Source organism: Coptis chinensis, chromosome 1 (assembly GCF_015680905.1).
Source record: "Coptis chinensis isolate HL-2020 chromosome 1, ASM1568090v1, whole genome shotgun sequence".
In the NCBI taxonomy this organism is placed as follows: domain Eukaryota; kingdom Viridiplantae; phylum Streptophyta; class Magnoliopsida; order Ranunculales; family Ranunculaceae; genus Coptis; species Coptis chinensis.
Window position 1 is genome coordinate 61,236,869 of NC_141456.1, and position 23,523 is coordinate 61,260,391.

Here is a 23,523-nt window from a genome sequence, read left to right on the forward strand (position 1 = left end):
AAATTTTGATTATCCATTTCCATTTTCTTGTTACACTATCCACCTAAGCCCCACAATACCTAATAAAGACCTCTAGCTCAATTAGGAGTAGGGTGGTGTGATAATAAGTAGTAGACGTGATTGATCGACATCGGCTCCTTTGACTGTCATTGAGATGTAAGGAAAAGTGTGCCCACTGCACACTGGAGTTAACAAAACCTGAGTGGAAAATTTTTGAGTGAAATTGTGTTTCAAAACATACCTGTGAGAACCCATTTAGGTATGCTCTCTAAAGGATCCAGAAACAACCCTGCTAGTATATTTCAATGAAAAGTTCACTGCATGAATAATCATATGTAGATGTTTTAATTATTGAATACATATTAACTTGAGTTTCAAAGAAATCAATCCTCGTTCACTGCTAAGAAGATGTATGGATATATGAGATTAATTTAGGAAACGAGTTTCTGTCACTAAGTCGTTGTAGTATAATAAAGTTTGTGAGTATCTTTTCTAGAAAACTCTCACGAGGCTATAACTCGTCCACTAGGGAATTCCTAGTGGTTTAAGGCCTTGTTACATATGGTCAATACAACTGCACTCTGCGAAACGAGAATTAGTTTAAGACTACACATTTTTTGCCACTTATCTATTTTAGTGTCTCTTCTTTGCTTGAGGACAAACAAAGTGCTGTTTGGGGGTAGTGTGATAAGCACCCAAAAGTGTATTCTGAAACCCCATTGAGACATATAAATTTGGTTAATTATGTGTTTAATAATCATGAAATAAATATATTTTCATACTTTTGTAGGTATTTGCAGTAAACATGGAAATATTGGTTAAACCTGCGATAAAGCACGAGGAACGGCGTATATATGAATTCTTCCAAATCCACACAGAAGCATCAAACTTCCAAAGCTCCTACCTCTCGAACCAAGACTCCGAATGCGACAAGAGAGCTGCCGGATAATCAGACGATAAACTCTACGATAGGCGGAAGTTGTAAAAATGCCCAAAAAATACCGGACCGCCACTGGACTGCACATGGACCCACTATGCGAGGCCACAAGATTGGATGAGTCATCAATCATGGAGCATGTCAAGACAAAAATAACAAATTATTGGTGCAAAGTTGACACCTTGCATGTAATAAATTAGATTAGGTGTTAATAGTGAAAAAATGCAAGGTGTCACTTTGTTTTAATGTGGTGGATAAAAATGAATTAATGTGGTTTGATGATTCACGTGGGAGGAAATGAGATTTCTCTCAAATGGAGAAGAAATTAGACAAGGGTGGGGGACACTCCATTTACTCCCTTGACTTATTTTCCTTACATTGCATTATTTTAGTTCCTTAGTGAAAAAAATGATAAGTTAGTTTTTAGTTTTTATAAGAAAAGCTTGTAATAGTTTCTATGCATGAGTGTATTGTTGCTGCAAACCAACTCAAATAAGTGAGCCATACATGCTAGGGATCAAATCTTTTCTTCCATTAGGGGCTTGTCTATGAGTCTAGGAAGGATCAAATAACCTTTTTCAAATCAATAACTAATGATAGTTTCACATGAGTAGGATTAACTCTCCACCTTTTCTTTTAAATCTCTATTTTGGTATTAAGTGCATGTTTTCAAACTTTAATGTCTTTCTTAATGTTTGTGTAGGAAGAAAAACCTAGCATCAATATTATAACCTTACTCCTTAGTTCCCTTTATTGTAACATCCAATTTGTAGTTGTTCTAAACTTTAGGTTAGTTCGAATTCTTATTCCAACTCTACGAAACGAAGATCGTGAGTAAGGAACCTTGAGTGCTTTTGCATCAATTTAGAGAGTTCAAACCTCTAAAAAGTAGTAAACAAGTATACATCACTAATTTACATCAACACCATAAGGCTCTATAACCCATGTGATACTTTGTGTAGAAACCAACAACTTAGATTTAAAATCGAAAACACTTTCACATTAACGTAAGCCAAGTAGCAATTGATCGAGGACTCGAGGTATAACCAAATATATAACACCGCTCAATAAGACTGAGCATATCACCTGAAGTCTCCAACTTAATTTCATCTTCATTGAAATGGTGTCTTTTGAATTCATAAAAAGGTCCCTTGCCAAATTTCCCATCACCTTTGACCATAAAGGTAATTGTCTGAAATATTAAGGAAGTGAGTAAGAGACCATTTCATGTATGGAACATATTCAAAACTATAAGAACGAAGCCAAAACAAACCTTTTGAAAAAACTTGCAACACTGGTTCGGAGTGAAGACAACCTCGCATAAAATTAATAAGTGATGGCGAAACAAATTCCAGTTTCGGATCAAGAATTCCCTGTTAAGTATATTAATTGACATGGATCAAACAGAGTGTGAACAAAGAACAGGCATTTCTCACAAAAGTAAAGAAAAATAATTATAACAAAAATGAATATGAGTTTCTCCAAATTTAAAAAGACAAATATGAGTGTTGTCACTTACTTTCTTTCACACATACTCAAAATGGATCAAAGCCTATACTATCAATGTATCCCCTAAAAGGCTTATGTTCATGGCTAATTCTTGTCATTAGACTGGTGAAACCTCTAAGTACCATACATCTAGAAAGGTAGGGTGGTATTAGATTCACATACAAAAAATCATACACCATGATACTAATTGGAGTAACATTATTTGACACGGGTTACTCAGAAACGTACTTGGAAAATAAAATTAATTAGATAGATATATATTAAGGTATCTCAAAAAATTCATATAGCTTCTTCTAGTGGTTTTTTAGTATAAAAACATAAGGTGTATATATTACTTGTAATAACAATCAGGAAAAATTCCTCTTAAAAATCAACAACTAAAATTACTAAAGGCGATCCTTGGATTACCAATTCTACAATCATAATGAGTTATTCTACTGAACAAAGGAACTAATTCATTGATTTCTCAAGCATAGGGAAACGAATTTCAGATTCAAGATGATAGAGAGTAATACGGATGCCAAAGGATCATATTTAGCCAACTTACAATCACAACTGGGAAAAAAATAACAATACTTAAGGAACAAAGTGGCACCTTAGCAGCACATCTCCATGTTGGAACAGAGTTTAAAATTGAAGTCCCTCAATGAATGGAGTGCATCTGCTATGAACTTATCAAATTATTAATGCTTTCCTAGATAGAAATGGGAATCGGCCCATCCCCAACGCTTTGGCCTAGTGAGCCATCAGACACCTTCAAGACTCCAAAACTTCACAAACAGACTCCAAAAAAATGTAGTTCACTCTTAAAGCGCAAATCACTTTTCTGACTTGTCTGAAATTGAAGTTAGGAATAATGTATTGAAACCGACATTTATCTCTAAAATCTACCAATGAACAAAACCTACTATACAAACTCAAGCCATAACAAACTCAATAGAGTAATACAATAGAAACCACACGCACCTTGAGAGTTTAGTTAAAGAACAAAATGTACACTACACCAAAATAGGATATTAGTAACGCACACTTTTTTGGTTCTTAATGTTTTTTAAGCGTAACTTCATTTCTAACGGTTTTCTGACGTTAAAATTATATATAAAGTGTTACGTTATTTTTCCCTTATTTGAGAATTAATTTGTAACATATTTTAAAATTTTTGTTTCGATAGGAAACCATAAAGGATAAGATAATTTTAGAAAATAATAAATAAAGACCAAAATTAGAATTTTGAGGGGCCAAATTAGAATTTTGGGCGAGAGGGAAAATAAAAATATCGCGCTCTTCTCTCTCTTCTCTTCTCTAAAACTAAACTCTCTTTTATTTTTGGGCCTCGCCCTCAACCTAATAAACACTTCTTCCGCCGCCACGTCTCCGCCATTCGGTAGTATTCTCTTCCTCGGGTTTATGTTGTACACGTGAATCCTGACTCCGGTCCAACAATATTCTCTGTTGCAAATGGTCTTAACATAATGACCAGTGGATATGTATGGATTGCGATAGATTGGCTATCATCTATTCTAGATTCTTTAGAACCAATGGATCCTGACACAATGAATCTCTTACATTGCCCTTTCGTCATCATTAACTGCAGATTCCAATATGAAAAACAAGTTTATGTCTCAACTTACAACGGAATTGGAATACTAGCTTGAGCTTGAATTCTTATGGGTTCTATGCTTATGATTCTGTTTTGGTTAGTTGCTTGTGCTCTTAACACCCTCTGGATGAAGCAAACAATATTTCTTTCACCTAATGATGGTGCACAAAGGGACTACCCTACACTTGGCCTCTCAAGGAGGTAAGAGGTTACTTCAGATATCAATACATCAAACTTCACAGGTTTATCCGGTCGATTCAGGTTTGATTCAAATAGGAATTTGATTCATCCAAAGATACCACGTTCTTAACATTGTTGGTAACGGGAGCAGCCGCAAGATTAGTTATTGGTCTAATTATTATGGTCTCTCAATTGTTTCCCCTAAAATCTTATATAAGAAACCTCCCAACACATCCTCCTCTAGTAGTCGGACATTGTCAAGTGTAATTTGGCCCCGGTGAAACTACAAAGAAAGCCACGAGGGTGGGTATTTCCCAATAATAGGAAGCCTTTGAGAATTGGGGTTCCAACGGACTAGTTATAAAGAATTTGTAGCCAAAGGGAGTGGTTCGAAGGGGTGAAAGGATTCTCAGATAGAAGTGTTCAAGCTGCAGTTGACTTTGTTGCAATATGCAGTTCCACATACTTACATATTATATGGGGATGGTTTGAGGAACCCCATTTATGACAACTTGGTTGGCATGGTTGCTGAAAATGTGAGTTTCTGCTTTATAATTTGAGTTCTAAATTAGTGAAAGTTTATGTGCATCTAGGACGGTGAGGACTAAATGGATGTTTCATACTAGAAACTTAAAACACTTGCACTGGGATTAAATTGCTATTTGATACCTGAATGAATGTGTTAGCTATTTTACTTCTTCAAGGAGATTGTTGAAGCCTTATATGAGGTTGATTGGATGATTCACAACTAATAGACTAGCTATATGCATATATTTTTGCCAACTTCAAAAGATTACATGGGAATCTTATAGTTGGTTGATTACGAACTTAAGATTGAACTGTGTTATCAATTTTGGATTTGGATAGCGGAATGAATGAACGTAAAATACAGTGAAATCAAGCTGTTTGGATAGGGTTGTGTTATTTTTTTTGCAATGTCGTGTCGAAATGTTATTTCTTTTTTTATTTTCTTGTCTTCTCTTCAGAAATTTGATGCAGCCGTTGGTGACATAACCATCGTTACAAATTCGATTTTTATTTTGATATTTTCTATACAATTGTCTCAAAGAAGGATTAGCTTTCCTGCGAGGAAATATCATCCAAAAAATGATGGTCCTAAGGTAGTGAGATTCAGTATCCTCCAAAATGTTATTATTCAGTATCCTCCAAAAAAATTTATCAGGATTTTCCATTGTTTTCCGAGAATTAGAAAATAGCGAAGGAAGCTTCCATATATTGTTTTTGCATTACCTATATTTATAGCCAAAAGCAGATGCTCATTTTATTCCAAGGGAAAATCCACGAGCACTTGTGATTCATCCAAATGAAAAATGGTTTTCAAGGGTCAGTATGGAGAATGTATGATCCTAACACATAAATGGTAAGTTATTTGTATACTTATATGCTCTTTTGCATTATATTATGGGAACAATCTTGAAGTTCTAATATTGGAATGAAATCTTATCAATTGAAATAGTGTGAAGAATTTGCGACTATATGTTGAAACTACCCCTTTTTTCGGGGAAATAGTAGAACATTTTGACAATTTCAAATTTTCATCTTTTAATATAATTAGTTTTTCGTAGTCATTTATATATATATACTTATTAAAACCTTTGGTCATCATATTCTGCATGATACTATAGGATATGTTCTTCAATGAAAAAAATCAATTTTTTTATTTCCATATATCGCGTGCTAGTGTTGGAGTTCATGATTTTAGAGGTGATATGTTTTCTTTTTCTAGTTTGTGGATTGTTTCTCGTTTGTAGATTCTAGCTTCTTCAGTCTTCACTCGTGTTCTCTCACTGCTTTCGTTTAAAATTTTGAATTTTTCAGTAACTAACCTATCTCTTTATTCGTTTACTTTGCTACTGAGTAGTAATACTTCGATTTGCAAAATTTTCAGTATCTTCTCGTCTTGGTTCAGTGTTATACTACGATTTGCTGTAAAGGATGATTCTTTGATTCTATTTTATTTTATTTTATTATGTTTTTCAATTAAATCTAGTAATTTGGTGGTCTTTTATGCAAATGGGCATATTTCTAGCTTCTACTTGTGCTCGTTCTTTATTTTCTAATTTTACCTAATATTGTATTGTATTGTATTGTATTTTTTTTTTTTTTTTTTTCAGATTATGAAATTGTGTTACTTCATTCCTAAATTTTGTGTGGTCTTGAGTTGTTTAACACAGTTATAAATTCCATCAACTGTTTGAGTATATGTAATTGTGTTTTTTCTCCGTGTGTATTCATCCCTTCTTCCATGGTAATTGACAGTGGAGTAGCCCGAAATACGCTTTACATGGGGCACTTTGTATGAGCTATTTTTTGAACAATGTTTTTTTAGTACTGCATGTAAACAATTGAAAGATCATTTTTGGAAAAATAATATAGTAAAAACTTAAACGAATTTTGTTTTGCATTGTGTTTGGATTGCACGAGATATTTCTCTCCCTTTTAGTTTGCTTTAATTGAATTGTTACATTTGCGTAGGCAATTGCCATGTCGTGTTAATGAACTAGATATACCAACTGTCTTTCAATCTACTCTTGACGACTAACAACCTAATTTGGAAAGGTTGATGCAAAGCCTCACTTGGTGTACCTGTTCTTTGTTTTCAAGTTCCTTGTGATACAGCTAGTAAATATATATCCATCGAGGACAAGGGCTGATAGTTTTAGGGCATGTATCTTGGTCCCAAACTTTTTCTTACATTTTGTTAGAAAATTGACTAAAGGCACATCTCGAGAGCTATGGATCTAAGTCTAGTGTCTTGTGCAGGCTTTTATAGGCTCCATTGTTGAGCATGTTCATGGCATCCAGACCATTCCATCAGGCCAACAGAGGATTTGGACTAACTGCACACATTGTTGATCACTGTAAACTGGTCCTTAAATTTCTTTGAGGGACAAACAACATTTAGGTTAGCATTTCTCTGTTCCCTAATTTCCCTTTTGGGTATTTCATCTTCAGTTCATCTCTATATTTAGATCTATGTACTTGGGTGTATTTGTAATTAGATAAAATTGACATGGGTTTCTTTGTCATTGCAGGATTTTTATGCGGATTTATGGGGAGATTGAGAGTTTGAACATCTGTGATAACTTGGCTGACCACATGGTAAGTTATCTTTGATAGTGTAGTGCACCCCAAGTTTGTATGTTTCATAAATAATGAAAATTTGCTTCTTCTGTTGGTAGGTTGGCAATGTGTATGCTCAATTGAACATGCTACAGTTGTTGTTTAGAGTATGACTGGAAGATTTTATGCAGGTTAGTTATCATATCTCATTTATTGTTTAACAAACAAGGCTTAGCTTGTAGTTAGAAAATATAGAATATACGTGTACATTTAGGCAACGACTTTATTAGTTTACGACAATGTTCCAGGAGTTTCTTGATAGTGCTTACTTGGTTATGAATCTTATAATTGTTTACTTATTAGTTAAGTTGACTTGGAGACGTGATTAAATCACAGAGCATCCCATTATCTTCAACTTTTCTCCGGATTTTGGTGAAGCCACGAGTAGGCAATATGAGAAGAATACATGCACTATGCAATGTGTTGACTGTTGATCTGCTTGTAGATGAATTCTCTCGCGCCGGGTTTGACTTTTCTTTGTTGTTTGTGTCATTTACTATATGTCGGTCGATCAAGCTTCTAAGGAACCACTATATTTGTGTACCTGTCGAATCTAAATCTATGAGGTTATGTAGTATAGGTGTGGAGAACATACACCCAGATACCAATCTTTTAACAATGAACTTTTATGTGTCATAATATTTCACCAAAATTTTTGAGAAGGTGTGATCTTCGTTTTTATCTTTTAATTCTATACCTAGAAGCAATAGTCGTGGGCTTTTCCTGTTTTTTATTGAGTAACACGAAGAACAATTGTATCTGGTAATATTATACAATGTTTGTTTTTGTATCTTTTTCTTTTATTCAATTTGGTCCAAGAATAGATCTATTCAAGGGTCTCGTTGCATATTTGAAGTGATATATCTCTGTTTAGTGATGTATTTGAATTACGTTGCCGCAAAACAATCTACTCAAAACTAACACTGCTACTATTTCCTTTCTTATTTTTTCATTTCTTAAGGGGATTGCAAGAAGGCTATTTATTTATGGGAGCCTTTGTCTAGTGGAACATGGAAAGTAGAATCTACTCCTTTTGTTGGGCATGCCAAAAGTGTTGAGGATCTCCATGTACACTTTAACTTGATATTACAAACCTTTTTCATTTTTTTGTGTGGGTGTTTTAATGCGGTAAGCCCTCAATTTGAAGTTTATTCCATTCTAAAAGTTGTCTAAATTCCTTCATGCAGTGGAGCCCTACACCGGCTGATGTTTTTAAGGCCATGTTCGTGGATGGTACGTTTGCCATATAGGATACCTGTTTGGGAAAAACACCTTCAGTTTCTATTAAGGCACATAAAGTAGATGTGAAACTTATAACTTGGTTAAAGGTAAAAGTAAAGTTAAATGTAGTTATTTTGTATAATCGCGTATATGTTACTTTAGTTATTTTTTGTTAGGGAATAAGGAACTAAAATGCCTCCGAGTGAGGAACTAGTTTTTAGCGTCCGTGTTGGAACGTAGATGGAGAGCACCAACAGGAGACCTAGCAGTTAATGAAAGGTAAGGTTTTTGTGTGATTTTCTTTCGTTTCATATGTGACAATTGTATGCGGATGTTGGAATATTCATGAGTTTTATTTTGGAAGATGGGTTCTTATATGTGATTAGTGTGAATGTATGGTGTATATATATTCAAAGTGTGGTATCTCTGGTTGGAACTAATAGAGGTATATAACACTGATATAAGTGGAAGTGATGTATAAATTGTTTTTATTTTAATTTTGGTATATAATTTATATTGTCCTTTTGATTCGAGGATTGGTTATTTGACTTAACTGGCATTGGTCGAGATGGTTAAGTAGTGGGTTCTACTGAATCAATATATTATTTGATTTTAAGGTTATGACAGATTTATATATATGAAATGTTGAAAATCTGAGAGGAGATTCGCCAAAAATTTTATGTCTTTTCGTCAAGGTGTCCGACAAGATTATAAGGTTTTGGGGCGTTACATAAACTTTCATGTCTATACTATGCTTCTATTGCTACTAGTCTGCTACCATATTATCTTTTCTAAATTCCGTAGTTTGGGTATAAGGGGCTACTACTTAAGAATAAGATATAAGTATATATCTATATATATTTGTTTTCTACTGCCTGACAACTTTTTCTCTATTTCTATTGGTGTATAGGATGAAAGGAACTTTTCTTATGATACCATCCCAAAGTCATCCCCTAATGCTTGCAACTACTGAAGGTGCTAGTTCTATACAAATGACGTGAGTTTAAGTTTAAGGACAAGTCCCATTGATTTGGAAAACAATGTGTATTTCATTCGTGGCAAGTCCTATTTATGAAAGACGTTTTGGTGATGTTATTTTAATAAAAGATTATGTGATTGGATGTACTTGTGAGATTTCTTGTTTATGTTATGGACGATTGTAGAATGCTCAATAAGTGGGGGCATCTTTACGCAGGTTCAGTAGTCTCCCAAAAAGGGTGGTTTTGGAGATTTTTTTTTTTTTTTAACATATGAAGTAGTTTTGTAATAGTGGAAAACCATAACTAAGCTTTGCAATGAGTAACACTTACGAAGCAACAAAACCATTGCCAAAAGAAAATTAACCGTTACAAATTCTATAAATCAGTAACACAAAAAAGCGTTACTAACTTTATAAAACCGTTACTGATGTTAGAAAAGAGTAACACAAAAAAGCGTTACTAATTTTATAAAACCGTGTAGTCTAATTACCTTCTTATTAGTATAGTCTAATTACCTTCTTATTACTTCAATTGGTTCTGTGATGTAGTTGTTTTTGCTGGTATAGGTTCTAATAGAACCTATACCGTGGAAACAGTGTAGTCTAATTACCTTCTTATTACTGCAAAACCAATTGAAGTATTAATTGCTCTTTAGTACTTTTTCCTCGCGCAAATTCCCCATACAGGAAGATTGCAAAGCAGTGTACATATAGTAATGCATTGTTAGCTTGCATTTAATAGTGAAGGGGTGAGTGTTGAAGAGAAGCCTTTGAATTAATCTCCCAAACATATGCAGAGACTCAAAGAAGTATTTCTGCAGCGCAGTCGCACAGTTGACTCAGTGATTGGCTTAACTATAAGGAAACCACAGCTGAAGAAGTATAAGGTACCTATTTAATGAAGGAAACTAAGAAACGTGCATTCCAATTAAACCTAGGTTCATATATCATCAAACTATCAGACATTTCAGACATCGCGTTCATAAATTTAGCACACATCATATCCCAGTCTACAACCACTACATTTGCATGACCGTTAAAACCCAGAAAAGAAGAATGCAAGAAAATTGGGGTTCTTAGTTCGTGTTCATTCCCTTGTAATTCTAAGGCATGGCCTATAATTCACCAAAAGCACCAAAATCAACATATAGCATTAACCATCCTAAATTATCAAATGTGCTACCTACTGTGTGAACAGAACCATACCATGTCCTTAAACTATGCTCACCAAAAACAAACAAACAAAAAAACACCAACACTTTGATTTTCTCCTTTAATAGACATAATTCTAGAATGCATGGACCAGAAAACAAAAAGGCCGAATTTACATAAATAATAACATTTTTTTACATAAATTATATATATCTTACCTGCTAAAATTTGGTTGTCAACACTTTGAGAGAATATCAGAACCACCAAGAAGAAAGCGGGTGAGACTTTTTTTTTATTTTTTGAAGTGGGGTGTTTCAGGATGAGTGGGGCTTTATTTTTATTTTTTTCCAACACAAATGAAAAGACAATTTTGATTTTTATTAAATTAGAGAGGACACCAAATTCAGAATTTTTCTAGTAAAAAAGCAAATAATTACTTTAAAATAAAGACTATTTTAAAAACTTTACTGAAATGGTTCAGTGTTAGCAATCTTAGCATGTTGGAAGAGGGCCGAGTAGCATAAGGACCTTAAACACATGATCAACAGCATTTATGCGGGCGTGGGCTTGTTTTTTAGTTTTTCAGTTTTGGAGACGCTAGTAAAATAAAATAAAAAGATGCAAACCTCGTCATCAGTATTTTTATCATCAACAAGTGCCAAACTGTTGACACCTCCAAAACCAATTCGAGTGAAATCACAATTGAATTCAACGACCGATCAAAACAAGAGACGAGGGCTAATGGAGGGTGCACCTAATAATAAGTGGGCTCAGAAAACAATCTCTCTCTCTCCTCAACAACGTGGCTGCCATCTCATCACTCCCAAGGTTTTCATTTCATTTCAACTTAATTTTTTTTTTTTTTTTTTATTAACCAAATCTAATTTGTTGGTTAAATCAGATACTGAAAGAAATTGAGCAAGACTTGTCTGGATTCAAATGTGGTCTTGCACATTTTTTCTGTAAGAGGTTCTACTTTAAAATTCTTTCATTTTGAGTCTCTACTTTTTCTCAAGTGGTTGGAATGGTTATATAATATATAGTGCAACATACAAGTGCTTCCTTGACCATAAACGAGAATTACGACTCAGATGTTCGGGATGATACTGAGACATTCCTTAACAAGATAGTGCCTGAGGTTAGTCTTTTTTCCTTGTTTGGCGTAACTCTTCTTGTTTAAGTTGCATACTGATTTCACTTTGCTGTTTTTAGGGACGATCTGCACCCTGGAAGCATACATTGGAAGGTTAGTAGTAGGAAAACACCTTCATTCAATTGTAATATTTTTTTCTCTTGTATATTATTGATTAATGGACCATTGGAAGCTCAATTTCTTCATGAATGCTTCATGTGTAACGATTTAATCTGAACTTAGAATACTCTTAGTCCTCGGCAATGCTGTACTTGTGTATTACTAATGGACACATATCGTAAACAAATACATGTGGTAACCTTTGGTTGCAGTTAATAATTTGTTGCATGTCAATTTCCACCTTTTTAATACTCCTCATGAAGTATCGTCGTCGGATAGAAAATTTGTTAAGAGAAAGACCTGTTAGTAAGTCTAATAGGCCAAGAATGGGATGAAGGAAAAAAGTAAAACGTGATTCAAGATATTTGTGGTAGATCGCTATACTGGCATACTAAAACCTTGCTAGGAAAATCCAGTGGGACAAACTTAAGTGACTGAATGAGAGTTTTTGTACTCATATTGTCTCTCACCTTATGCTCCACGTGATTTTAGTATTTTGTAAGGGAATTTAAAGCATTTTGACTGCAAAGTTCATTGTGTCGTTGTAGACCAAAGACTTTGTGCTAGTTTTTAAAAAGCTGATGTAAGTAGTTTTCTAGTGAAGAAATCAACCAAATGGTTGGTAGCACAAATTTGGTGATTATCATTACTGATTTCCCTTGGAGCTCATGTTTTGAGAACAAAAATGGATAAACATGATTTGGTGTTCACCTTGATATATCTAACTTTGAACGATGCAATATGAACAACATTGTCCTCTTGTAAACGTCGCTAGGAGCTTATTGAATGAATCCTACATGTTGTTTGGTATGACGAATAATAGATCTGAGACATAGGCATTAATGGCCTGTTTTATGTAGTAGAGTGTTTGAGATTTTCCACCATCGTTTGTTTAGTAGATTGCCATGCGATCATTGTATTACCATATGTTAAAATTTTGTTTGTAAATGAGCTTTATAGTGTCTTGTTTGAACTGTAGGCTGAGGCAAAATTTTGCCATTTTCTCCCAAATCTTTTTTTCCAAACTCTTTCTTAGGAATTTAACACCGTTTGTGAAAAGAAAAGACCTGGGTGTATACATCATTAATGTAATATTCTCTCATTAGGTATTTGCTAAGGCAATGGTGTCACATGTGTATTGAGTGCTGAAATCCGCAGGTCTTTAGAGTTTCATTATGTACATGCTCATCAGATAACGTTACTTATTTATTAATTTCTAACTATACACCCGTCAACATGAAAAGGAACCATGCTGCAAAAGAAGTACTGCCTTTCGAAAGAAATGCGCTAAAATTTTAACTGAAGAGCATATTAGAATTGAATATGATGAGATGTGTAAACTGATCTCTTATTCATTACCTAATTTTTCTTGGAGCGTGGGTGAAACAACTTATTACAAACACATCAGACCATCTCTTCAGAAAGACAGAGAGTGCTTACACTGTGAAAGTTGCTAAAGAAACTTTTGGTCTTAGTTACTTTGTTAGCTACCCAAAGATTGATTCTACATGTCATTTTATTCTTGCAGGTCCTGATGATATGCCAGCACACATAAAATCATCGATGTTTGGCTGCACCCTCACGTCTGGATTTTCTCTGACCACATCTGTTAAATGAATGTTTTTTCCTTTTTGTTTCCCTCTCTTTGATCTCTATCCAGTTTTATCACTAACCTGTTACTCGTGTGTCTACAGTGTTCCAATTACTGATGGGTGTCTTAACATGGGAACTTGGCAGGTAACATGAAATTAGGTTATATGGAGAATACTTTATTGCTTTACTGAAATACTAATCACCGTTGGTTATTTGGTGATATTCAATGGTTACCTCTTTCTTTTGGCTAGATATGACTTATGAGAAATTATGTTTGAAGATAAAAAGTGATATGTTCTAAATATACAATGAATCGTTGATATAGGAATCTATTTGCTTTTTGTGTCCTTCTCTCCTGATTTGTTTATTAAGTGGCTTGAGAACTAGGGTGTGTTTGATTGCATGAGGGAATTTGCACCACGGAATCCCACATTTTAGTGCAATTCTCAAGAGATAGGAATCATATATAGGTAGGTATGGGAAACTTTTGACATCCTCAAGAACGTCTGCGGAGAAGTTGTATGGGAATTCTTACATTAGGAGGGCATGAAAGACTTTTCTAAGTGAAATGATCCTTTGATTGGTAATCTCCTATTTACTCGTTAGTTTTTCTTTTTCGATCAATAAAGGTCCTGTATGTGAATTGCTATTGAATCAGGTTCATTTGTATTTCTGATGAGATTTGCATAAGGTCCTCTGTGTGTATATGTATGTAGGGGTGTGCACGGGTCGGTTCGGGTCGGTTTTGGGCTAAAACTGACCACCAAACCGACCCTTTCGGTTTATACAATATTGTACCCAAACCGACCCAACCCTATAGACTCAACCGACCCACAACCAACCCGACCAGATTATGTTCTAACCGATGCCCGACCAAAACCGACTGTTGGTCGGTTTACCCGATTATAACCAACCCAATCCCAAATTCTCATAACCTCTAGTCTTGAAATTGGAGGTAAAAGGTCCAAGAAAAGGAGCAACCTTATTACGTGACCCCAGTTTTTCTTCCAAGAGGATTCGAATTGGTAGAGTATGGAAAAACAGTTTGAAAATCAAGGAGGAAGGAGTATCTGAAAAACATTTATTAATTGAGTTTGATGATAAGTCTCGAAAATGGGTTATTTGTGATTTGTGCTCCACAAATGGCACACTCTTGAATCATTGTTTGATTCATCCGAAAAAGTGGATGAGTCTTAGAGATGGGGATTTGATTAGAATTGGTGAAGTCACTTCAATCGTTGCCATTCTTCAAGTGGAATCTGAAGAGAAGAAACAAGACAGTGTGTATACTTCAACGCCTTTAAATACTCAAACCCCTATTGTAGTGAATCGAGTCGGCAATTAAAGGCGGTATGTCTTTAAGCAGTGAAAATTTGGAGAGGATGGAGATGGAACAAGACAATGTGGATGGGTTTGTTGTGGAGAGACGACGAGGTGGTAAGCATACTGAGAATTTGGTGAAGATGGGGATGAAACAAGGCAATGTGGGTACTATTGCGGAGTGTCAGATTTTGCCAAGGGGACGTCTAAGACAGGGTGGTGTGCCTTTAAGTAGTGAATATTTGGGGTCTGTTTCAGTTGTTGATTTGGAGACTAAGATAGTTGGGGGTGATAAGGAAGAACCGAAGAAGGATTGAGTCATCCTAGTAGTCGTGATTCTTTACAAGGTCACTTTTTCAGTAGCTTTCCAACCTTTGCTGACGACAACTTCACTGTGAAGTATACGTTTGACACTTGAGAGATCCATATCTAAATACACTATTACTACAAAGAAAAAAGGATACAGACCTTGCATGAGGATTGAGGAAGTTAGTCTCTACAAGGAAGCAGATATACAACTTCAAGTCGATAGAAGAGAATCATATAGGTGTACCCTCTTCTGCTGGACATCAGGACATGAAAAACTGAACTCCGATTGAGTAGTATCTGGTCAGGGATAGGACTGTAGGAGCTGCAAATTTGCAGTGTTATGGCTAATGCCATTAAACCAACTATTTCTTATGTGAATGCTGCATCAAAGGATTCAAAGCAGTGAAGAAAAAAAGCATCTGTGACAGTCCAGTCCTAGAATAGATATAAGCATCTGGGTCTCAAATATTAACCATTTCACAGCACAACATTATTTTCCAATAATAACAGCACACAACACATGATAATATGGTAAGAGCCTAAGAGGATTCTTGGCAGAAAATATATATAGTAAACAAGCCATAGATTGAGAGCAAAACAGATAGTATACCAACACCTGAACACCATAATACTGAAGAAGTTTAAATAGAACTTCAAAACAAGCCTGACAATCAAGAGTCCTTGCAGAGTTGCAGGGATGTTCTTAGAATTTTCAAGGTCAACTTTCTCACTAGAGGCAACACTACAAGGGAGTACAAGCCCATCCTGGTACACATCCAGATTTCCATGATGTCAAATTACAATTCTGATTAAGCTCCATCGTAATCTTTGAACCCCCTCCAAAAACTCCGAAGTAGAACTTAATTTCGCTGCTGACACGGATGTGTTGTGTAAGATCACCGATTCATAAACCACGACAAAACAATATATGAGACAACTGTACAACTCCGTATTAAGGCAGAATTAATTAAACTTAGTTTAGTAGAAAATGTCTGAGACTTGTTTTGTCAATGCTGAGTTAGATAAAAAATCCAAATTGAATTTAAAAATCAAATGCTCCATTCCAATCAGCTTCACTGTAAACATTATTAAACAAAAAATAACTTACTATATAACCAAAAACCAATAGCATCCACAAAGGCCAAAATTATCCACACAAGCCACAGCTATCAAAACAAAAGTTATCCACATGATCTACATCTATCTGCCTATCCACACTATCAAGCTCTAAGCACAACTGCATTTCATAACAAACAAAAATAATCCAACTTATTCAAGTTCACAAATAGACATAGTGAATGAACTTCACAAAAAATAAACTTAAAACCCCGATTACCAATCAATTCTCAAACATTGGCGCAAAGATTAGGCTCAAAAAGAAGTCGATCCAAATAATTGCGCAAAAAAAAGAACACAAACATATACATATGTAAGTCGAACTACACAAGTATATATTTTAACATAAGAAAATAACGATAGACTAAACATTGCAATGCAAATTATTACCTCCATCTAGTTTATCATATTGCTCGATATCATCCATTGACTGTCGAAGATTAATTGGAATTGATGGAGAACGAAGCCAATCTTGTGCACAAATAAGGGCTTCCAGCGTGTTAGAGCTAACGAATCCACGGAAAGGGTCAAGTATCGCCCCCGTGCTAAATCTGGACTTCGGAAGCTACGGAAGATATCGGAACTGCCAAAACATCCGCGGCAACAAGAGAAAGGATCCGATACCTAGAAGCGTTGATCTTCCACCAACCCAAAATGTCAAACTTATCCCCACCAACTTCATTAGTTTTGACCAAAAACCTCTCAACCTCGGACTTATTCGTAAGTTATCTTCCTCTAGCAAGTGTTGCTGAAATTCGTGGCTAGTATAGTAGGATCTTGCTCATCATCATCAACATCCATTCGGCTTGATGTTTGGCTCACGTTCACATCAATAGGTGGCTGATTTGAAGAAGGATAGTGCCCAACATACCACTCATACAACGCAACCAAAGCATCTTTCACTTTCTTTGCTTCATCATTAGCTTTAGTTTCTTCATACAATTTGTTTGAAGGAATACGACACATACTTCATCTTGAAGCGGGGATCAAGCACAACACCAACATATAACAAAATGTTAATCTTATCCATATCCCAATACTTATCAAATTTAGTTTGCATACGCTAGCAGCCATTGATCTCAAGCGTGCATCCTCACTTCCATTAAACTGAATCAATTTCTTCCGAACAATTAGAATTTCACTAAAGAAATTATTCGAGGTAACATAACGAGAAACACGAAAATCGCAATGTTGCCTTATAGAAAACTCTTAGAAATTTCACAAATAGTCTAGCACTATTCCAATCAGTTAAGGTTGGAGGCCCTTTGATCTTGTCATCATCAAAGTAAAGGGTGTGTCTTGTGGGTCTTCAAGCTCCAATATCTCAAAGGCACTTTGGAACTTTCAAACAACTTCTAACATCATGAATGTCGCATTCCATCTAGTTGCCACATCTAAGCATAAAAGTTTGGTGCACTCTATTTGTTCTTCCTTCACACACTCCTTGAACCGCCAACCTAGATGGAGATGACCTCACATACCTCCTGCAAAGACGCATACTCGGAAAATAGCATCATTAACATCTTTCGGGCCATCACAAACAATAAGATTGAGGGATGTGAGCACAACATCTCATATGTAAATACTTATGTTCCATGCGGTGTCTTTCCCAATTTTTTTGCTTTTCTTCAAGTAATCAATGGCAAATGAATTAGAACTTGCATTATCAAGCGATTCTGATAAAAGACTATAGACACCCCAATTAAGAAGACACTTCTCTACCATCTTTCCAATGGTCTCACCTTTGTGATTTGGAACTAGACAAAAATTCAGAATCCTTTTTTGTAAGTTCCAATCATTATCGATGAAATGAGCAGTCAAAACCATATAATTTAAGTTTTGAATAGATGTCCAAGTGTCAGTTGTTATACATATTCTATTACCATGCAGAAAACTCTTTAACTTTCTTCTCTCCTCCATGTAAAGTTCGATGCAATCCCTACCAACTTGAGTTCGATAGGGCAAATTTGTGAACTTGGGTTGTATAACCTTCACAAAATGTCGAAACCCTTCACCCTCCACAAAACTAAACGGCAACTCATCAATAATAATCATTCTAGACAGAGCATCTCTACAAGCTTTTAAGCTAAAACTAAAAACAACAAGCTCTTTATCTTTGAAAGACAATATTTGTTGCGATTCTCCAACCCACCACCTTATTGTTAGGATTCTTCTTACATACTTTCATATGACTCAACATATTTGAAGTTCCACTACTTTTCAAGCACAAGCATAACTAACGAGGGGCAATAATTACATTTGGCTCTTGGATTTTTGGGATCACAACCCTCTATCTTATGAAAATGATCCCAAGCGAGGGAAGATAAGGATTTTCTTTTATTACCCGCCATAGTAGGATCGACCGTATCCGTAGGATTTTCGACAGTTATTGATAAAGATGGACCATCACTAGGAACCTCGGTAGAAGCCATCTAATAAAAATGACACATATTAGCAATTGAGATAAAACAAAAAGCCCGTGGATGATCGATAAATTTAGCAAGTGTTAAAGACTGAAAGTGCACTCATTTATATTTAATTGTGGGAAGTGGGGAACCATGTGACAAATAAATTGAATCGAGATATGTAGTCAATGAGAAAGGGGTCACCATTTCATAAAGAAAGGAAATAGAATAATAACTCTTTAAAAGTTTAAAGTGACAATAGGACCACCTGCTTAGGCACAAATTCTATGAAAACTCTTGGGGACTAAAAACACCTTTTGTTGGTACCTTACAGAAAAGGGACAAGACTTTATTGTAAATTTGTTCACAAAACCCATTTTAGTGACAATAGGACCAACGTTTTAGCATCTTTAATCACAACAATAAAACTAATATAACTACTACTCCCTCCCCCCCCCCAGGGTGGTTTGATATAGGTATTTTGTTTGTTGTCTTTAAATCTTACAACAATGCAACAACAAAAGAACCACACCTGTATACTGGGTAGTTATTTTGGATCTCCAGTATGACCATGTTACCTTTTCAACATCTCTTTAACCAACAACAACAACAAAAGCAGTTCTATGACAGAAATAGAATAATAGCTTGGCCGGACTTCAGATGTGGGAATACTGTCGTAGAAACACGCCATCAATGCTTTTGGCTCATTAAGATGTTGTTGTAATGTTGTTAATTCATTAATTAGATTGGTTTTGGCTCTACTGTTTTTGAGAGAAGCACAGAAACAAAAAACAAAAAAAAAAAAAAAAAGAAAGAAACCAAATTATTAGTTATTACCTTTGTTAATGATGATGCTGACTGATGGAAGAGTGGTGGAGGAATGGTGGCGGCCTAGATTGGTGGGGGATGTAGCGGCTCAGCCCTAGTTAATGGGTTTTTACTTTTTAGTTTTTACTAATTGGTAATTTGATTGGTACGATATATTTTTAATTTTCTACTAATCTAGTGTATTAAGATATTGCGGATCGGGTCGGTTATTTTCGGTTATACCAAATCCAAACCGAGCACCGAACCGACCCTGTCGGTTTTGCTATTTAACAAACTGATCCGAACCGTCTTAAATGGATAACCGACCCGTATAGTTCGGGTTGGGTCGGGTCGGTCGGTTTAGTCGGGTACATCGGTTTTATGCACACCCCTATATGTATGTATGAACTGAACTTCCAAAAATCCTTTTTTCATATATCCCAGTTCTGCTTATAATATGGAACATGTTTCAACCAGGGAATAAAATTAACTAGTGAAGTGTGGCCATCTAATTAAAATTTTGAAGTACTGCTGTGTTTTGAAGTTGTAGGAGGCATTTGGTGTCGGGTTAGACGATGTTCTTTTGTTTCTCTGTTATTTGATTTAGGATGTGCATATGCAATCATGGGCCTGGGCCTGAAGTCATTAACTTTTTGCTAATCATTATTTTGGCTATATCAATGAAATACCTTTTATCTATGTAAACAAAAATCAAAATGAAGTGTAGCCATCTAATTCAACGTTTTTTTTCCGTAGAGCGTTCAAGCCCTTGAGCACGCTGGTTGCAAATTATAGTTCACCCAAGAGTTTCAATGACTTTCTAAATTCTATAATTACCTGTACGTAGTTCGCCAAGCACACATCTTTGTCAGAGTTGGTGCACAATTTTATATCAACGTAAAGGGCATGTACTCATGGCACTAGTATCTAATTTTAAGCTCTTGACTGGAGGGTTTATGTTATGAGTTGGTGTAGTAATTCGTTAGGATTTTGTTACTCAAGAAACAACACTTGGGGTAACAATGGCTCCCAAGTAAGCATAATAATAGCGTTAAAAAAGGTAGAAATGATGCGTGCTTGTTTCATGTTTCTTGGAGAATACTTGGAAGTAATCTAACTTCCTGGTGTACCCTTGTTTCGGTCACCATTGACTCTCCCGCAGTGTATATAACAACTTCTTCGAATACTATAAAAAGGCGTTGGTTTAGTGGTTATTTCCTATGCAGGTTATTCATTTAGAACCACATTTCTTAAAGTGTAGTGTCCCAAGTCATCTCTCTATAACAAGAGGTTTGGTTTATGTATTTTGTCCTCCCTAATTAAAACGCGTCGAGTCTTATTAAATTTCTAGCTTGGTATTGGAGAACCTTTTGGTGTTCTTTTCATTTTCTTTCTTTTTGTTTCTTTTCTCCTCTATCACAAAGTTTGTCGTTTCAGTTTCATGCATTAGTAGGGTAGGCCATAGGCCGATTAAAACCCTAACCAGAAAGGCTAGAGCATTGTTCTCTGTGGTGTTTTACTTTTCACCAGAATCATTGTTCAACGTTGTTCAGTGGTGTAGTTCACTGAAAATTCTGAAGACGAGAAGGGGGATTGGAAACAGAGTCCTTTCTTAGCTTTAGGGGTATAATAGGGATGTTGGGGTTGAATATTGGTCTTGAAGAATTAGCTTCTGGCTAATAATTCAAGTTTTGATGCATTCCTTTGATTATATTGATATTTACATATAAAAAAAGGCTAAGCCTCAAGGAATAGGTATTTACTGGCTCAAATTCAGCGCAGTATGTCGTACTCTTAGACTGTTTTTGATGTAGAACATTAGTCAAGTCTGTCAGTGTCATAGGTGTGCACCTATGTTCCCTCTACATGTTATGGGCGTGAGCCCCTTAGTTGAGCCCAAGCCCATGGTTCGAGTCCATTAGTTAGTTGGACACATGTCGTGTTCCTATTGGTTTATGCTTTCTAAGTTTACTTTAAATAACGGGCTTGTAGTTAGGGTTTTAGTAGTTGTGTTTATGTGTGTGATTTGTGATTGAGAGATTCAATAAAAGAGTGATTTTTAGGTCGTCTTTTAATTGTGTTTCAATTAAAGTGTAGATTCAATTAAACTGAAACTTCCGCCAGTAAGATCTACATTAGTTTTGGTTCCAAATCAACACCCAATCTTGACATGTGTATGGCGTTCATTTATTATTTTTCAAGAAAAGCTATGCAGTTGTGGTGTGTGATTATTTTGTTCTTGCTTTCAAGAAAGGAGATGCAGTAGTAGTGTGGGAGCGCTTGTGCTTCAAGATCCATGCAAGCACAAACCGTATATGTTCTAGACATGGTGGTGGTGTTTTGAGTACTTGGGTAGCTGCTGAACCTCTTCCATTTTCTACCATCTTGGTGTCAGGTGGTTTTTTTTGGTTGAAAGAGTATTTAGCCTTTCAAGTGGCTATAGTGTTCAGCTTATTTTGTGGGCTTCGTTCCTGGAATTATTTTTTTCCGGATCACACAATAATTAAGTTAATTGTTACACCCTGAAGAAATTGTTTGCTGAAATGTGATTAATGTTTCTGCACTTCTTAAAGAACACTGATTGGTAATCCTTTCTAGCTGGTTAAAGTCCAACTTAAGAAGATTTCTGGTAATAATGATCTTCAGTGCAAAGCTTCGTGAAGGTTTTTGCCCCGTGTGTGGTTCCTCTAGTTTGGTAACATTGTTGTGTGCCACTAACATAGTATTTCCTAGCTTGGTAACACTGTTGAATGCTAATGTAACGACCCTACTACCACACACTCAAACGATACGGATGTTGTCTCCACTTACGTCACCCAAAGGCCCAGGTCCAAAGCCCACGCAACTATGGGTGTGGGGTTTTAACCCAAAAGGCCTCAACATTAGTAAGTGGTAGTCGAGCCAATATAACCAGGATCCTAGATGACTTCCTAACCGATGTGGGCCTAAACCCAATCTAGATTGTCACAGCCAAGTTCTTGGTACTACTTTTAGTTTGTGTGTTTTGCCCTAGTATGTAATACTATAATTGTAGTCTTTTGCCCGAGGGAAGTGTGTCCCTGATGACTATTCTTGTTTTTGTGGTTGGTGATCCTCGGGTGCCAGTGTCATGGTTGAATTTTGTGGATGAAGCTCAAAGGTTATGGTCATTGCTGGTTTATGTTTGAAGAATGTCATAGTGCTGGCTCTTTATTGTATTTTCAAGTAGTGTCTATGTTCAACTTGAGGGGGGACTGTTGAGAGTAGAAATAGGTTTTGTAGTTACGATCTATAGGTGGGTTTTGTTGTCTAGTATCACATTGCTTAGTTTAGTATGTCCCAACTCCTTTCTCTGTATAGAGCTTCACATTGCTTAGTTTAGTATGTCCCAACTCCTTTCTCTGCATAGGGCTTCGTTTATGTATCATCGCTCTCTCTGAATAGTACAGGTTGTTTCCTGTTATATTCTTTAACTGTAAAGTTTTTCTTTTGCAAATACCCATGTAATTTTGATTGTGGGATTCTGAGTTTTGTTTTTAGATGACAATGACTATTTGCTGGTGCCTTTTGTGTTATTTTTGTAGCTCACGTTCTCTTTTGTTGGTTCAGGGCATATGGTTGTGTGAGCACCGGGATTATGCAACTCCTAGGAAGATCGTGGTTACTCTTAATGGAGTGTAAGGGGACAACATTCACATTCATATCAACTTCTTTCAAGAAGTTTGTATCTAAGACTGTTCGAACACTGGTTTTAACAGAAATACATAGACTTGTATATTCCTTTTTGTTAATATTGTTTTTGGATAAGTTATTGGTAAGAGCGCTCAACGGATGCAAATCTGACACAGATTTACTCTTAGGGACTGCAACCTGTTAAAATGAAATGGATTCCGAATGCCATTACAGGGTATCCGGCAAAGCTCCTTTGATAGAAACTCTCGCCTCTTTGGCATATCAATTCTAAGCTCCCCCAACTGCCTTCAATCCATTCAGTGGACTGGAAAGCCCCTTTTTTCTACC

The 23,523-nt window shown here is 35.8% G+C and overlaps 1 protein-coding gene and 1 long non-coding RNA gene across 4 annotated transcripts; one reads left to right on the forward strand and one right to left on the reverse strand.

Annotated features, from left to right (window-relative positions):
* Positions 1 to 1,681: 1,681 nt before the first annotated feature.
* On the reverse strand, positions 1,682 to 11,069 carry LOC147524822 (uncharacterized). The gene is made up of 3 exons (XR_015220884.1): positions 10,941 to 11,069; positions 2,211 to 2,310; positions 1,682 to 2,129 (listed from the first exon to the last, which is right to left on the reverse strand). It is a non-coding gene; the product is annotated as an uncharacterized LOC147524822 (long non-coding RNA).
* A 127-nt stretch (positions 11,070 to 11,196) lies between these two features.
* LOC147524823 (secondary thiamine-phosphate synthase enzyme) lies at positions 11,197 to 23,310 on the forward strand. 3 transcript variants are annotated; one of them, XM_086604392.1, is made up of 8 exons: positions 11,245 to 11,550; positions 11,624 to 11,684; positions 11,766 to 11,860; positions 11,935 to 11,968; positions 13,503 to 13,557; positions 13,669 to 13,711; positions 20,281 to 20,363; positions 23,113 to 23,310. In XM_086604392.1, exons 1-7 carry the CDS (start codon positions 11,341 to 11,343, stop codon positions 20,317 to 20,319), a joined length of 537 nt encoding a protein of 178 aa, XP_086460518.1. In that variant the 5' UTR covers positions 11,245 to 11,340; the 3' UTR covers positions 20,320 to 20,363; positions 23,113 to 23,310. The 3 variants fall into 3 exon arrangements, with proteins under 3 accessions (XP_086460526.1, XP_086460524.1, XP_086460518.1); XM_086604400.1 differs by lacking the exon at positions 20,281 to 20,363 and having other exon boundaries at positions 11,197 to 11,550; positions 11,814 to 11,860; XM_086604398.1 differs by lacking the exon at positions 20,281 to 20,363 and having other exon boundaries at positions 11,216 to 11,550.
* The last annotated feature ends 213 nt before the right edge of the window (positions 23,311 to 23,523 follow it).

Bases quoted from the DNA above. Each gene is read 5' to 3' on its own strand.
- LOC147524823 (XM_086604398.1), top strand. From the start codon at position 11,341: ATGCAAACCTCGTCATCAGTATTTTTATCATCAACAAGTGCCAAACTG. The intron at 13,558-13,668 runs GTCTGGATTTTC...GTGTGTCTACAG, and splicing joins ATGTTTGGCTGCACCCTCAC to TGTTCCAATTACTGATGGGT. The intron at 13,712-23,112 runs GTAACATGAAAT...TTGTTGGTTCAG, and splicing joins TTAACATGGGAACTTGGCAG to GGCATATGGTTGTGTGAGCA.